Source organism: Canis lupus, chromosome 1, assembly GCF_011100685.1.
Source record: "Canis lupus familiaris isolate Mischka breed German Shepherd chromosome 1, alternate assembly UU_Cfam_GSD_1.0, whole genome shotgun sequence".
Taxonomy (NCBI): Eukaryota; Metazoa; Chordata; class Mammalia; order Carnivora; family Canidae; genus Canis; species Canis lupus.
Window position 1 is genome coordinate 108,348,547 of NC_049222.1, and position 15,020 is coordinate 108,363,566.

General features: G+C 59.5%; 2 protein-coding genes across 11 annotated transcripts; one reads left to right on the top strand and one right to left on the bottom strand.

Moving 5' to 3' along the window:
• The first annotated feature begins 172 nt into the window (after positions 1-172).
• Positions 173-6,289, top strand: DBP (D-box binding PAR bZIP transcription factor). The gene is made up of 4 exons (XM_038528360.1): positions 173-1,028; positions 1,892-2,302; positions 3,871-4,082; positions 5,802-6,289. The coding sequence occupies exons 1-4, from the start codon at positions 890-892 to the stop codon at positions 6,015-6,017; spliced, it is 978 nt and encodes a 325-aa protein (XP_038384288.1). The 5' UTR covers positions 173-889; the 3' UTR covers positions 6,018-6,289.
• A 176-nt stretch (positions 6,290-6,465) lies between these two features.
• SPHK2 (sphingosine kinase 2) lies at positions 6,466-14,960 on the bottom strand. Of its 10 annotated transcripts, none has more exons than XM_038528353.1 (7): positions 14,694-14,960; positions 13,536-13,689; positions 10,153-10,639; positions 9,100-9,249; positions 8,866-8,960; positions 8,662-8,777; positions 6,466-8,200 (listed from the first exon to the last, which is right to left on the bottom strand). In XM_038528353.1, the coding sequence occupies exons 2-7, from the start codon at positions 13,572-13,574 to the stop codon at positions 7,096-7,098; spliced, it is 1,992 nt and encodes a 663-aa protein (XP_038384281.1). In that variant the 5' UTR covers positions 13,575-13,689; positions 14,694-14,960; the 3' UTR covers positions 6,466-7,095. The 10 variants fall into 10 exon arrangements, with proteins under 10 accessions (XP_038384281.1, XP_038384278.1, XP_038384282.1 ...); XM_038528350.1 differs by having other exon boundaries at positions 13,536-13,777; XM_038528354.1 differs by lacking the exon at positions 14,694-14,960 and adding an exon at positions 14,369-14,687.
• Positions 14,961-15,020: the final 60 nt, after the last annotated feature.

A 15,020-nucleotide genomic window follows, 5' to 3' on the forward strand; every position in this document is an offset into this window, starting at 1 on the left:
CGACATTTCGGTTGGCGGCTCCTTTAAGCGGCGCCTCTTTTCACTCCCCCAACTCCCCTCCCCGCCCGGCAGCACGCGCGGAGCCATGTGCTTCCCCCTCCCGCCTGCCTCATTGGCCCGAACTGGGTCAGGGTCCCGCCCCCAGTGCAGTCTCCCATTGGGCAAATGTAGGTCAGGGTCCCGCCTCTCACCTAAAGGCACGGCCACTTCACGCCCTGAGCCCCTCACGCGCCCTCCCGAGCCCTGGAGGATCCGGGGGTCCCATTGGCCGTGCGTCTCGAAGGGTCAGGACGCGATTGGCCCGCGCTTTCAGCCGGAGGGAGGCACGCGGCTGGGGTGCTTAGCCCAAGAGGCTGGCAGGGGCCGAGGGGAGGGGTGCGCGCTGTGGCGTCGGGTGTTTTGGTTTGGCTTTTTTTTTTTTTTTTTTTTTTCCGCGAAAGAAGTTTGCGTTGGCCACGCCTCAAGGCGGCCGCCTCCTCTTGCCCCCTCCCCCGCCCTCCGCGCACACCTCTTGGTGCAGATTGCAAAGCGCCTTCCGCTGAGAGAGCTGCAGATTTTGCAAGAGCCAGGCTCGCCCACCTTGTAGAAGGAGCGCCTGGTGTCCCCTTGAACTCTGAGTAGCAAAGAGCCGGCTGCCTGGTTTTGATCAAGCCTCTCACTCGGACTGCATGATCTCCTGGGACCCTCTTGAGTTGCACGTTTCTGCACCGAGGACTGCAAATCCCCGTCACCCCTAGGATTTGCAGTGTTCTGGATACTGGAGGCTTGCAAGCTCCGCTCGCCCGCCCCTGGGTAGGCACTCGCCCGAACCACAGGAGTGTGCCGCTGACTGGCAAGCCAGCTCTTCGCCTCTCCATGAGCCCGTGAGCCTGCGGGCAGGTGCCCGGTGATGGCGCGGCCGGTGAGCGACAGGGCCCCGGCTTCCCTGCTGCTGGGCGGCCCAGCCGGGGCCCCCCCTGGCGGGGGAGCGCTGCTTGGGCTGCGGAGCCTTCTGCAGGGGACCAGCAAACCCAAAGAGCCAGCCAGCTGTGAGTTCTAGCCCCCATCTATCCCAACCCGGACACCCTACTCCCATAGGGATTCAAGTGTTGAGGGGGGTGGGGGACTGGTGGCTCCCTCCTACGAGCGGAGAGTCCATCCTTTACCCGTCATCTACCCGATTACAAAGGTGTTCAGGCCCCTAAGTCCCTCAGCACCCAGGATCCAAAAGTACAGGCGCTCAAGCCCGTCCACCAGGAAGACCCAAGGAGTCCCCCCAAAGTCCTCTTTTCCGAGGACACAAGAGTCTGGGCTCCAGCCCCCGCTTCCTCTGGATTCTGAGAGTCTGGACCCCTGGGGTCCAGGGAGGAGGGAGGGGGTGTGTCGGATGCTCACACGGTAGTGACACGGGCTTGGGCGGGGCCTCCTGGGGTCACATGGAGTCTAGGGATGAGGAATGTGCCCCAGGAATAGAGCCCCTTCCTGCCCCTTACATAGTGTGGGGGTGGGGAGAAGAGATTCCTGTGAGCAAGGGGGTTAGACTACAGAGAAGTCTCACCTGCCCAACCCTCCACCTACCTCTGTCTGAACTTCCGTCCCCCTTCTGTGTCTCTATCCCTTCCCTGGTCTGTGTCCTCTCCTTGTCTGGGTCTCTATCCTCCACTCTTTCTGAGTCTCGGTACCCGTCTCTCTCTCTGTGGCGCCCCTTTCTGTGCTTTCTCTCTGGGTCTCTTTTCCTCTCTTGAGTCTCTGTCTCTTCTTTTGGGGTCCTTGCCTTCCCACTCTTATCTCTGCCTCTCCCCCGCCTGTCCGTCTTGCTCTGGATCTCCGTCGTGTGGGTCTCTATCTCCCCTTTCTTCGCGTCTCTCTGTCTCGGGGGTCTCTTCTCCATCTCTTCCTTCCCACCCCGCAGGTCTCCTGAAGGAAAAGGAGCGCAAGGCGGCTCCGCCAACAGCCACGGTCCCCGGGCCAGGCCTGGAGACGGCGGGCCCGGCGGATGCCCCAGCTGGGGCGGCGGTGGGCGGCGGGTCCCCGCGGGGGCGCCCGGGGGCCCCGCCAGGCCCGGGTCTGTTGGCGCCGCTGCTGTGGGAGCGGACGCTGCCGTTCGGCGACGTGGAGTACGTGGACCTGGACGCGTTCTTGCTGGAGCACGGGCTCCCGCCCAGCCCGCCGCCGCCCGGGGGCCCATCACCGGCGCCCTCGCCCGTGCGCACGCCCGCACCCTCCCCGGGGCCCGGTTCCTGCGGCTCAGCTTCCCCTCGTTCCTCCCCGGGGCACGCCCCCACCCGGGCTGCCCTCGGGGCCGCGGGCGGCCACCGCGCAGGTGCGACGGCGGGGGCGGGGCAGGGCCCTGGTGGGGCGGGGCTTGGGCTTTAGGGGCGGGGCTGTACAGCACTTGGGGCCGGGAGCGTGGGGCTGGGGTTGTGCGCCCAAGTTCTGGGGCTTCTAGGCGCAAGAGATGCTGGGAGAGGAGTCTGGATTCTCTGCTTCCTAATGCGTCAGGGACTGGGTCTCCTGGATCCATTGGAGATGGGGGCCTTGGGATCCCAAATTACAGGAAGTCTGCCCAGTGGGGCGGTAGTGTGGACTTTTCTGTGGAACGTGGAGACAGAGGGTGGGGACACTCGATTACTGGGGAGTGAACTGCGCTCCAGATTCTGGGCCTGGAATCTGTGGACTGGGGAAGAACTGTAACCCCTAGGCCCTCTACAGGGAAGAAAGCAAGGTCTGGGCACAGACTTATTTCACTGGGATCTAAGAGACTGGCAGCCCTAGTTGCTGGGTCCTCCAGTGGAGAAGAGCTAGGACCCGGGGTCGCGGAGTCCTCTAGATGGAATCTAGAAGGTTGGGGATCTTCAAACTGGGTCTTCCGTTGGGGCAACGACCGCGAGCCTCCTATGTTCCTGGGAGAGGAGGGGCCTGGGATCACAGAATCATGTATATCCCAGTGGCGAGGGAGAAGGTCAAGGGGACCGTTTCAGCGTGTTCCCCAGAGAGCAGGAGGGCCTGTATCTTTGGAGGTTGAGGTTTGACCTGAGACCCCAGGGAGAAGGAAAAGTGTGCGCCCTCGGGCACTTGGGGGTCTCCACGGGCGGACTGCAGGTTGGGGAATTCCTGGACACACCAGCCCCTGGCGCGGCCTTAGGCCAGAAGCAGGGCCCTTCCCTTCCAGGCCGCACATTCCCGCGCCACGTGAGTCCTCCCCTCCCTCCTCCTTGCTTCTCGCTTCGCGCACGCGCGGTCACGCGGAGGGGGCGGGGCCTGGAGAACTAGAGGGCGCCCGTGGCGGCAGGGGGGGCGGGGCGGGAAAGCAGGCACCCGCACGTGACAGGCCCTGAACCTGTGTCCTCAGCTGGCCCCGGCTTGCTCGCTCTTAAAGGCACAGGCCCTCCCTGTCCCTTCTCTTGAACCAACTTCCCCCAGGCCTCAGTCGTTTCTGCTTTTCTTCCCTAACTCTTCAGGGCCAGGAGCTCTTACACGGCTCACCTGAAATCTTTTCAGTGCACTGGATTTCTTTTTCCTGAACAGCCTGGGGTCTAGGCTTTGGTCATGGATTCAGTAAGCAGGATTCAGGCTAGATAATGAGAAAGAAGTAACTGCCAATCTGAAGGCCTGAGGTTTAGACCAGGCTCGTGTGTTATTTAGGGTAGGTCAGTTATAATTGGGCCTGTTTCCCTATTTGTAAAAATGGAATTGGTTCCTTGATTTCTAAGCACCTTTGTAGCTTACAGAACCTGCGTATTTTATATTAGAGAGGTTGATCTCTGGTGGGCTTTGTGGTAGGCTTCATAAGGGCCTTTCTTGTGGTAGAAAAGAGCAGGGGGTAGCCTCTGTGAAACACCCCCTCCCTCCATAAATCCACATTCAGGTGGCACATTCTGTTTCCCCAAGGCCTGACCTCTCGGGACACACCCAGCCCCGTGGACCCAGACACCGTGGAGGTGCTGATGACATTTGAACCAGACCCGGCCGATTTAGCCCTGTCAAGCATTCCTGGCCATGAGACCTTTGACCCTCGGAGACATCGCTTCTCAGAGGAGGAACTTAAGCCCCAGCCCATCATGAAGAAGGCCCGGAAGATCCAGGTGCCAGAGGAGCAGAAGGTAAGCATTGCCAGATGTAGGATCAAGGTGTGGCCTTTATAGGTCCCTTAGCCAGGGATGGCCCTTTCCTCACAGACAAGCCTGGGCTTCTCACTTTGGTTTTAGCTCTCAGGTTCTCTTAACCTACAGCCAAGAATGGGATGTCCATAGCCATGGGCTTGAGGGGGCCGAGGTTTGGGCTTGAGATTTACAAAGATGGTATCACTGGGGGATGCAGACTCAGCCAGCCCTGCTTGGACCCACCAGTATAGGCTTGGAGCTGTGACCAGGCCCTGTTGCCAAGGACAGCATCCCTTAGCAGCATGGTATCGGTCTGTTTCTTTTGAGCCACTTGTCAGGCTGGGGCTGATCTTTTTTTTTTTTTTTTAATTTTTTTTAAATTTTTATTTATTTATGATAGTTACAGAGAGAGAGAGAGAGAGAGAGGCAGAGACACAGGCAGAGGGAGAAGCAGGCTCCATGCACCGGGAGCCCGACGTGGGACTCGATCCCGGGTCCCCAGGATCGCGCCCTGGGCCAAAGGCAGGCGCCAAACCGCTGCGCCACCCAGGGATCCCTGGGGCTGATCTTTTGATCTCTGATTTGGGGCATCTTTCCTGGTGCTTGCATCTATGTAGGATGCAGACTTTGCCAGCCCCTCTGGGTCTTGTTTCTCATTGGTGAGAGGCCTCAAGTTCTCTCTAGCAGCCAGAGCCACATTCTGATTTGGAGCTGTGACCACATCTTTCTGGCATCCTGCCTTTGCCAACTCTGGGGTCTCCCCTAGTAAGGGGTGCCAGGGGTTCTCTCACCAGACTTCACCATGCCCTTGTGTAAGACACAGCTACCCGAAGCACTGAGGACTGGCTTGTCAACCCAGTCTAGACCAGTGGTTTCTCCTGTCACAGGGCCGGGACTCGATTTACCTTAGTAAGCAAAAACTAGGCTTTTGTGAAATGGGGGTGGGAGGAGAGCATCTGTTGGAGCTCTGGGTGGTCCTTGTTACTAAGGAGTGGTCCTCCTCCACAGCCAAATTCTACAACTGGGGAACCTAAGGGTAATGGTCTAGGGAGGTCTCAGGATAGGCCCTTTTACTAAGGGACAGCTCTTCTAGCAACCCAGGCTGTTGGGGAGAAGGCAGCTGTTTGGCCTCTATTCAAGGCCAGAGGGTCAGAGACTGGCTGCAGTTATTGGGACCACTTAGACCTTACTTTTGTTTGCTGAAGAAGGATGGAGTTACCTTGACAACCAGGTCAAAGGGCCCCAGCCCTGGATTTGTGGGACCCTAAACCCCATTGCTAGGGATCCTAAGCTTTCCTTAGCAACCAGGATCTGAGAAGGTGGTGCAAAGAGTGGTGCTTTTTTTCCTGGGAAAAGCCCTCAGACCCTGCAGGCCCTGTTGCTAGGGAACAAGCATCCTTAGCAACCAGGAGCTAACTGTAGGTCCTTGTCAAGCCAGGGTTTGTTTGCACAGTGGAGACTTGAAGCCCAGTTGCTTGAAGTGGGGAGAACTATCTCTCACCTTAGTTGTTGCCAGGGGCCTGCTCTCCTTGGCAACCATACCCTTGGGTACCCATCCTAGGAAAGACCTGGTATCTTTTGGTACCCAGTGCTGGGCAAGAAGCACACCCGGGGTGGGGTGGGGGGTCTCTTCGATGCTGCCTGGTCCTTGAAGGCACAAGGAAAGCTGCTTCTCCTGGTCCTTCTGGTCCTTAGTGCTTTCTCAAACCCTACCCTCAGGACGAGAAGTATTGGAGCCGACGGTACAAGAATAACGAGGCAGCCAAGAGGTCCCGAGATGCCCGGCGGCTCAAGGAGAACCAGATCTCGGTACGGGCGGCCTTCCTGGAGAAGGAGAACGCCCTGCTGAGGCAGGAAGTGGTGGCTGTGCGCCAAGAGCTGTCCCACTACCGCGCCGTGCTGTCCCGCTACCAGGCCCAGCACGGATCCCTGTGAGGCCGTCCCCCATCCCTGCCAGGCAGCCTCGCTCAGACTTGTGCCCTGACGCCCTCTTCCCTCCCCACCCTGTGGCCCACGGGCCGGCCAGCTGAGTGCCCCAGGAACGTGATGATGCAGATAAATACATTTATATTTTTAAGAAAAAGCGAGCCTCCCCCCTCCCTCGCGGGGGCGGGGAGGGTCCTGTGTGTGTGCCCCTGCCACTTCGGGGACCCCATCCTCCCACCGCCTCCGTTAATGCGTCCTGAATAAATCTTGAGAACCCCAGAGCCAGCTGTTGTGGGGGAGGAGGCAGCTCCCTGGCCCCAGTTCAAGGCCATTGGGTCACGCTGGCCGCGGTCTGTGGGCAGGTCTGGGCTTTGGTCCATAAAAGGCAGGAGCCACTGGAAGCGGCCAGAATTGGATCCCCTCCCACGGGCTGCCAGATGCAGAAGGGGCGACGGTCTGAGAGGAATGAAGCGACTGCCTTTATTGCATAGACCTTTTCAATTGCTTTGAAGATTGGGGTCAGGGGACGCACAAGAGACAGAAGACAAGAGAAACGAGTTTCCCCGCCCCCACTGGTGCGGGGGGAGGTGAAGGGACATTAGTGCAAATCCGAGTCGGCCCCGGGGAACCTGCCCCTCCTGGGCTGATTGGCCAGTTAAGTGGAGGCACCGGAGTGGATAGGGCGAGACCCGGGTCCTGACTGGCCAATTAACTAAGGCTTCCCCAGCCCGTACATGCCAGGGCCCGTCATCGGACAGCGCGTAAGGCAGTCTCCGCCCTCAGCGGACCTGGCCTCCCACGAGCCAGAAGCGAGGGTCTAGACCGAGTCCCGCCCTCATTGGTCAGGCACTACCCTCGGGGCCAGCCCATTTGTCGGTGATCGGGATGACCCCGACCCCCAGGAATTCGGGCCACACTCTAACCAACATTATCTATGGTCCCTTGGGAGCGGGCACAATCCTGAGACGGGTCCCTGTGTGTGGGGCCTTCGTCCTAACTCCTAGCAGCTAGGCCTCCGCCCCTAGGTCAGGCTCCGCCTCCTTGGAATGTAGGCCCCGCCCCCGGCGGGCTGCAAGCTTTGAGAGGTTCAAGGCTCCCGACCTGGGCAGCCCGGAGGCCCGGTGAGCAGTGTACCCAGGCCTGGATGCATCTGCGCCTGCAGTGGCCCATACTCCACCTGCTCTCCGTCCACAGTGAGCACGCCCCGAGGCGTGAGAGGCTCGAGGCGGAAGGCACGGGCCGCGGCATAGCCCAGCTGCGGACAGCCCAGGTTGAAGTGGCTCCCTCGCTCCATGGCCAGAAAAAGGCGCAGCAGCGCAGCTCGCGAGATGCCGCCCCGCACCCAGCACAGGTGCACCAGGCCGTCGTCAAAGCGCGCGTGGGGAGCTGCCACCAGATCAGCCCCCAGGTGGCTGGGTGAGATGGCCAACATAAGCACAAAGTCCCCCTCCAGCGTCACCCAGCCTGGGGGGAGGGGGGTGCCCAGAGGAGGGAGCAGGTGGTCAGGTGGGCCCCCAGTAGAGATCGCTTCCGGGGCATCAGGGGTGGGAGGTGGGAGCCCAGAGGAGGCTGGCATTTCTGGAACCCCCTCGGTGATGGGGGACAATAAAGCTGCCTTAGGGGAACTAGGTGGTGAGGGCAGCAGTGGGTCTGGGGACAGTGGGGCATCCCCAGCCCCACCCCAGTCCCCAGCCAACTCTGGGCCCCCACCGTTGAGAGACAGGATGGGCAGGGGCTCAGGTGAGCCAGGGGAGGTCAGGGCAGGCTGGGGCATGGGCAGTGGCAGGGGCAGGTCAGATACCGAGCGATGCAGGGGTGAGTGTGCCACGGGTGGGGCTGGGGCCGGGGCTGGGGCCAGAGTCAGCTCTGACTTGGCACGGGGCAGGCCGTGAGCAGGGGTGGGTGAGGCAGGTTCCACAGCGGCAGGGAGGTAGGAGAGGCGTCCGCGGTATGTGTGCAGGTTGGCAAGGCCCAGCACCGTGCCCAGTGTGAAGCGGGCACTGCCCAGGGCCCTGAAGCGCTCGCTCTGGATGTCCACATCTGACACGAAGCCCCAGGCCACGGACAGGAAGGAGAAACAGCGGGAACCCGAGGCCAGTGTCACAGAGAGCAGATCCAGCGGGCGGCTGCCACCCCGGCAGAGGAGCAGTGAGCAGTTGAGCAGCAGGTCGACACCCAGGGCAGGTTCAAACCTTCATAGCCAGAGACGGATGGACACAGTGGGAAAGAGTAAACGGGGTCACGTGAGAGACACAGTGCAAGGTGGTAGAAGACACGGAAAGGTGGGGCTGCAGACAGCAAGGGGACCAGGCCACCCACAGCCTGGAGCCCACCCACAGCCATTTGGCCACCTTCGAATGGACCCTTCTTACCAAGCCAGGTTCCCTGTCAGTTCTTTCATCTATAAGCATTTTGCCACCTGTGTGCCAGGCACAGTTCTAGGTACTAGGGATATAGCTGGAAACGGATAGGCAAAACGGGGGGGGGGGGTGCGGGTGCGGTGTGGGAGCATCCAGTCAAGACAGATCCACTGGACTGGGATGGAGGACTGCGGACTGCCTGGGGGACATGTGGGGACAGAAGTGCCACGTAGCAGGAGGGCTCACCCTTCCCCTTACAGTACAAGGCTCCCCAAGAAGGGACCCCCACCTACCCCCCATGCTGGTTCACAGCTCCAGCCAGGGCATTGCCTGAGCCACAGGGGAGAATGCCCACAGGTGTCTTCACAGCTTCTTCCCAATCAGGGCGGCCTAGGAGCCCGTTCAGCACCTGCAGGGCGGGACACCAGCCACCTGGGTCCTGGTCCCAGTGCCAGCCTCCAGAGTCCCCCAGGATAGGCAGGTTGCCCCTGCCCTACCTCAAACAGCAGCCCGTCTCCTGAGACTGTCACGATGCCGTCCCACTCACTCAGGTTCAGTCCCTGAACCAGCTCCCGGGCGTGGTTCTGCCGTTCTAATGTGGGGAAACAGCAGGTGAGCCAGGCTGTTCCCCTCTGCTCCACCACCACTCCCCAAGACTCAGAACTCAGGAGTCCTAGCCCCTCACTGCCCCACCCCTCTAGCCCCTCCTTCCATCTTGACCTGGAACTTACCTGTCTGGATGAGGTTGAAGGACAGCCCGGCTTCAGAGATCATGGGCAGCACGTGGTTCTTACACCACTGCCAGGCCAGACCCCGCCCCCCGAAGGGATTGACCAGTAGAAACAATCGGGGTGGCCTTGGCAGAAGCTCAGGGGTTATTTCTGCAAAGAGAGGGCAAGGAGTATAGAGGCCACCGACCCAGGTTCCTCACCTCAGAGCAGCAACTGCAAACAGCCCCTAATGGAGCTGGTGGGGGGCTGGCACTGGGGCCTGCTGGGAATTCACAGGGTTTCTTTTTCCTCCCAGCCTTCAGGTGTTGGGGCTCAGGTGTGCAGCCCCGCCCCTCCCTCCCAGGGGCCAGAGACCAAGGCAGGGCTTGGGTGTCTAATCCCAATGCCCTTTGGACCCCCGTGTGGGAGGAGGAAGGAGGGCTGTGGTTTCCACTTTATTCTCAAACACCTGGAATTCAGGATCAGGTTACTCCACTGTGCAAGGCTCCCTCATTATCACTATCCCTTAGGGCCCCCAGCCAGCCAGCAGGATCCTGAAAGACCAAGGGAGGCTCACCAGATGGGGACCCTTGAACCTTTACCTTCCTGTGACAACTGAGGAGCCTGAGTGGGGGAGCCTCTGCCCCCAAAGCCTTCTCTGCCCACCGCCCCCCACCCCCCAGCCAAGAAGCTGGATTAGGTGCCACCTCTGGGATCCTGGGATGCCCTAGGGGACCTCTGAGTGCCTGTCACTCTGGGTGGTGACTAATCATGTCTGTCTGCTGCTCTCACCAGACAGGGAGCCTCTGACTCATCTGTGGTCAGGGCCCATGGAAGGGGGAGGGGACACAGACAAAAATCTATGAGAGCAGCAGACACAAATCATTTTTCTCTGCCTGTGGTTTTTCTTCCTTCTGTAGCCCGTCCCTGTGTGTATATCACTCTTTCAGTACAGACCAAGAGAGACACATCACAGACAAACACACAGTAGAGAAGAGACAGAGATGTCCACAGAGGAAAATCCACAGAGACACCAAGGTGGCCCTAGGACAGAGTGGCTGCATAGTGCCTCACCCCCATCCCCAGGCAGTGGCACTCCACGGAGCAGACACATGAGGGCAGTGGCCCAGCGCTGGGCCTCAGCGCGGTTCTCCTCGTAGGTGGCTGCCCCGTCGGCCCGAAAGGTGCGAGGGGCTCTGCGCCGGCCCCCAAGCCGGCCCCCGCGCCGGCCCTGCGGGTAGGTGTAGATGCAGAAGTAGGCTGCTGAGTCTGAGAGGCTGCGGCTCCGAAGGGTGCAGCAGCCAGACACCTCGGCCAACAGGACCAAGCCGCCCCGGGGCCGGGCTTCAGGCTTCGGACGCAGCCGCTGTATGTGCAGGGCCTGTGGTGTGAGAGTGAGGGCGAAGCGGGAGCCGCGGGCTGGGTAGGAGCCAAACTCGCCATGCAGGAGCGGGGTGCTGGCGGCCAATGGTGGCGGCGGTGGGGGGGCCATGGCCTCGGCCCTGTCCAGGGCGCTTCTAGGCCTGTGGCCCCAGCTCCAGGTCAGCTCCTGGTCTGGCCTCTGTGGGGAGGGAGGAGGGCAGGAGTCAGAGTCCAGGACCCCTGCGGCAGGTAGAGAAAAGCAGGGGCAGGGCCAGTGGACAGGAGATAACAAGGGGTGGTGACAGGCGAGATGGGAGTGTCAGAGACAGAAGGCTCAGACGAGTGTGGGGAGATCCTGGGGACACAGGGTATAAGTCTTTTGTATAGAAAGGCCAGCATCCTGGAGGGTGGACAGCCAGGCATGCAAACGTTCATTCATTTATTCCCCAAATAATCACTCAGGACCTTCTACGTGCCAATCACAGTACCAGGCCCAGCAAAGACAGCAGAGAACAAAAAAGACAAAAAAATCCCTGCCTTTGTAGAGTTTGTATTCTCATGGGAGAACAGAAAAACAAGAGAAATTAGTAAAATATACAGTGTGTTGGATAATTAGGGCTTCAGAGGAGAATGAGGCAGAGGAGAGAGATCTGGATGGTGGAAATATGGAAAGACCAAGAACACAACACACACACACACACACACACACACACACACACACGTGGGAGGTCATCTCCAGACGGAGAAAGTGACACCAGAGAGACACCCAGACACAAAGAAAGAGAAGGATGGAGTCTAAGAGCCAGAAAAACTCCAAAAGGAGACAACAGCTTTGATGAGATGAAACCCAGGATGATGAGAGATACTCAGTAGAGTCAGAGTTTAGGGGCGCCAGAAGGTCCTCTGAGGGTCAGGAAGACAAAGGACTGAGCAGAGAGGAGGGGCAGGAGGGAGGAGGTGTAGACAGCTGGAGAGACCAAGAAAGGGATAGGATGAAAGGAACTAAGGAGTCACAGAGCTAAAGGAGCCGCATGCAGGCGCCTGCGAGGGAGAGGGGCCGACACTGGACCCGGAGCACTGACCTGGGCGTCTGGCCGCCTGCTCTCCAGGGAGGGGATGGGAGCCGGGCCTGAGGTCCCCTCCCCAGAGGCCATCCCCCTGCCCTCTGCCCAGCTTCTGCCTCCTCCCTGCTCACCTTTGTTCCCCACCGCCCCGCCCACCCAGCTGCCTGCCAGTCCTGCCCCTCACCTTCCCCGGACTAGAGCTGCCCCAGACGCACCTCCATCTGTGGACTCACCCTCAGGAGTCACCTCTGCCCCCTGCCCTGGGCAGCTCCCTCGGGGCCCCGCCCCTAAACTTGCACTGAGCAGCGCCCCCATCCCTGAGCTGCAATCAGGCTTAGATAGAGTCCTAGATCTCCTCCAGTCCTGGGCCTGAGGCTCTGTCCCCTAGGTCCGCAAGTCTCTGGCCTGGTCCCCCAGAACTGGGCCTGCTTCGCCATTCAAAGATCCCCCTCCCCACCGCTCCCAGTCCATAGGCCTGAGTCTCTGTCTCCGGTTCCTCCGGTCCCGGTCCTCCATCCCCATCCCATTTCCAGAACCCAGTCCCAGACCTGGGTTTCCATTCCTGGATCCCTCAGTCCCGGTTCTGGTTCTCCATCTCCATCCCACACCCCTGGTACCCCAGTCCCGGCCTGCGTCTCCGTTCCTCTTGGTCCCGCGGTCCCCCAGACTCGGGTCCCTGACCCTACCCCCGCACCCTCCTCACACGCCAAGTCCTCCTCCAGGCGGCCCCTCAAGTCAGCACCAACCGCCCCCATCAGACCCGGGGGGGGGAGGGTGTGAGTCCGCTCAGCCAATGGCTGCGCGGCCGGCCTGAGCCGCGCCAGTGAGGGCGCGCGGGGGGCGGGGCCAGCAGCTCGCGAGCGTGGCTCAGGGGCCAGCCGAGGGAGAGCTTGAGAACTGGGCGGGGCATCGCGCTTCGCGAGATCAGCTGCCATAGTAAGTGAGGGCACACGCGCAGCAGAGGCGGCGTCACGACCCCACAAGCCAGCGCCGCTGACGCCATCTTTGTGGAGGGCAGGCGGTAGGTGGGCCCGATCCATTGAGTTTTTGAAAGAGAAGAAGCAGGAGGGAGGAGATCATCACCTGCAGATACTGACCCTAACACAGGTAACCAAGGACCAGAGCTATGCAAAGGGAGTTAGTAAAAGAGACCCAGAAAAGCAGAATCAGAGGCAGTAAGAGACTTAGAGAGAGTGCTGCCTGTTTTTTGGATACTTACAGAAAGCCCTGAGAAAAACAGAGATACGTATGCAAAGACACAAAGACAATAGAATTGAGAATATGCAAGGTTAAGGATTCAAGAAAACCCAGAAAATGATGGACACAGACACAGGGACAGATATTTCTGACAGGGAAACTGGGGAGGAGAGGCTCATTAATTCACCAACTATTTACCTTGGACTCAACCCAGAGTGGAGGCAGCATGACATGGACATCTGCCCAGTGAATGACCCAGTAACATGGCAAAACAGAAACAAGGAGCAAGATGGGGAGAAACGGTATCTGAGAGGGACTTCAAGGCAGGGGTAGGGGAGGAAGACAATGCTGGAGGAGCAGAGGCTAAGAGGAAGTGAGCCCAAGAGAATGCAAAAATGTGGGCAGAGAGAGACAGAGAGAGGCAAAGACATGGTAAAGTGCAAAGAAAGCAAGGCAAGAATAATATCTGGAGAGCAAGAAACAGAACCATAGAGAGATACATTCAGGAGGAGACAGGGACAGTATTTGCTAGAAAGGGATGACTGGTGGAAGTTCTTTGATCGTCAAACAATGTACCTTGTGTTTGACCCCGAGTAGCAACAGCACCGAATAATACATGCCAAAGAAAGACCCAGAGCAGGGGGTGGGAGTGGGGACAGAAACCCAGGAAGACGGGAGAAAACAGGGAAATGCACACCTTACATTTGGGAGAAAGAAAGGCGGGCAAAGAGGCTGGGATTCAGAGACAGAGACCAAGTCACCAAGGCAAGGGAAGAGAGGAGGAGGAAACTGTGTCCCGTGGTGCAGTGATCTTAGCTTTCGATGGACCCTTACCTGATTCCGCTGCTCCTCTGCTTCAAGGCGTCCATTCATCTGCTGGTCCTCTGCTGTGCTCCGGCATGAGCAGGACACTGGTCCTGGGCGGGAAGCCGTGGGAGGGCCGTATGGGCAAGGAGTCAGGCCTCACAGTCCGGCCCAGCCTTTGGCTCTGTGGAGGACAGGTGAGTAAGTAGCAGCATCAGGGGAAGGCTGCAGACCCGGCTGGATGTGCTGGAAGCCAAAGGGGCAGGGCTTCTCTGAGGAAGGAGAAAAGAGGGGACAGGTCAGCTTCGTCACTGCCCTGGCCAGTCCATCTGGTCCTACCCAAGAAGGGCTAAAACAACAGGAGCGGAGGCTACCTTGTTTTGAGCACTTTATGTGCAAAGCATTGTTCAAAGCACCCTTACTAACTTATGTAATGCTGGAAAACAAGTGTCAAGCCTGTTATCCCCTTTTGGCAGATAAGGAAAGTAAGGCACACAGAGATTAAATGACTTGCCCAAGGTCACGCTCTTGTTAGTAATTAGCATGGCCGGATTTGGGATCTGGATACAGCTGACAAGACCCCCATCTCACCATCTTTCTATGTCAGAGCGTATCACCCGAATCTCCAGGTTCCCTCTCTTTCTAGGTCTCCCTGTCATGCCCTGGGTCTCCATCGCCGGCGGGGGTTGGGGGGGCATCCCTCGCGTCTCTGTCCACTCCCGCTCTGGGCCTCCAGTCCTCCTTCCCTCTGAATCTTTATCCCCCAAGTCTTCCCTTCTCTTTCAGGAGGCTTTTACCCATTCCCTCTCCACCCCCATACCCCAAGGCTGGGGCTTCGGTGTGCCTCCTCCGCATTCCAGTACCGTGTAAAGCCCTCACATGGAGCCCGCGGGGCCACTCGAATCTCCTGCAGGGAAAAGCGGCCCCCAAGGGGTAGAGGCTGAGGCGGGGCTCAGAAAATGGGCAAGGGGAGGAGAGGAATATAAAAATTGGAAATACAGGATGCTATAGACTGGGCTGCAGCAAGAAGATCTCGGGTTAGATCTCAAGTAGGACTTCCCGAGCTACGGCGGCGCCTGGGAAGCACCGCGCGAGATAAGAGAGGTGAGCCCGATAAGGAAACGCCTGAAGCGTGGGGTTAGTGGTTTCCCGAGGTCCTGACAGGCCCCGCCAGCTCCGCCTCCTCACCTCCAATACTCGGCCCGCCGGGTCCTCCAAGGAGCCACAGAGAGGCCGTCGGCGTCGGGCCAGAGCGTCACCGTGCGACGCGACCTCCTAGCGCCGCACATCTCTCTCGCTGCCAATTCCCTTTCTTCCGGAAGACTATCGAGAACTAGGAAGGGCCAGAGAGGCCCCCGACGTGGTCGCCGCCCCTCCACCCTTGACGCAGCGCTTGTTCTCCGTGGGTGGTGGTTCGTCCACTTATTCCGGAATCGCCCATTCGACGCTCTGCGATTCGCCATAGAGAGGCCCGACTCGAGTAGAGCGCCGCGTCGCGCCCGCGTGACGTCACAC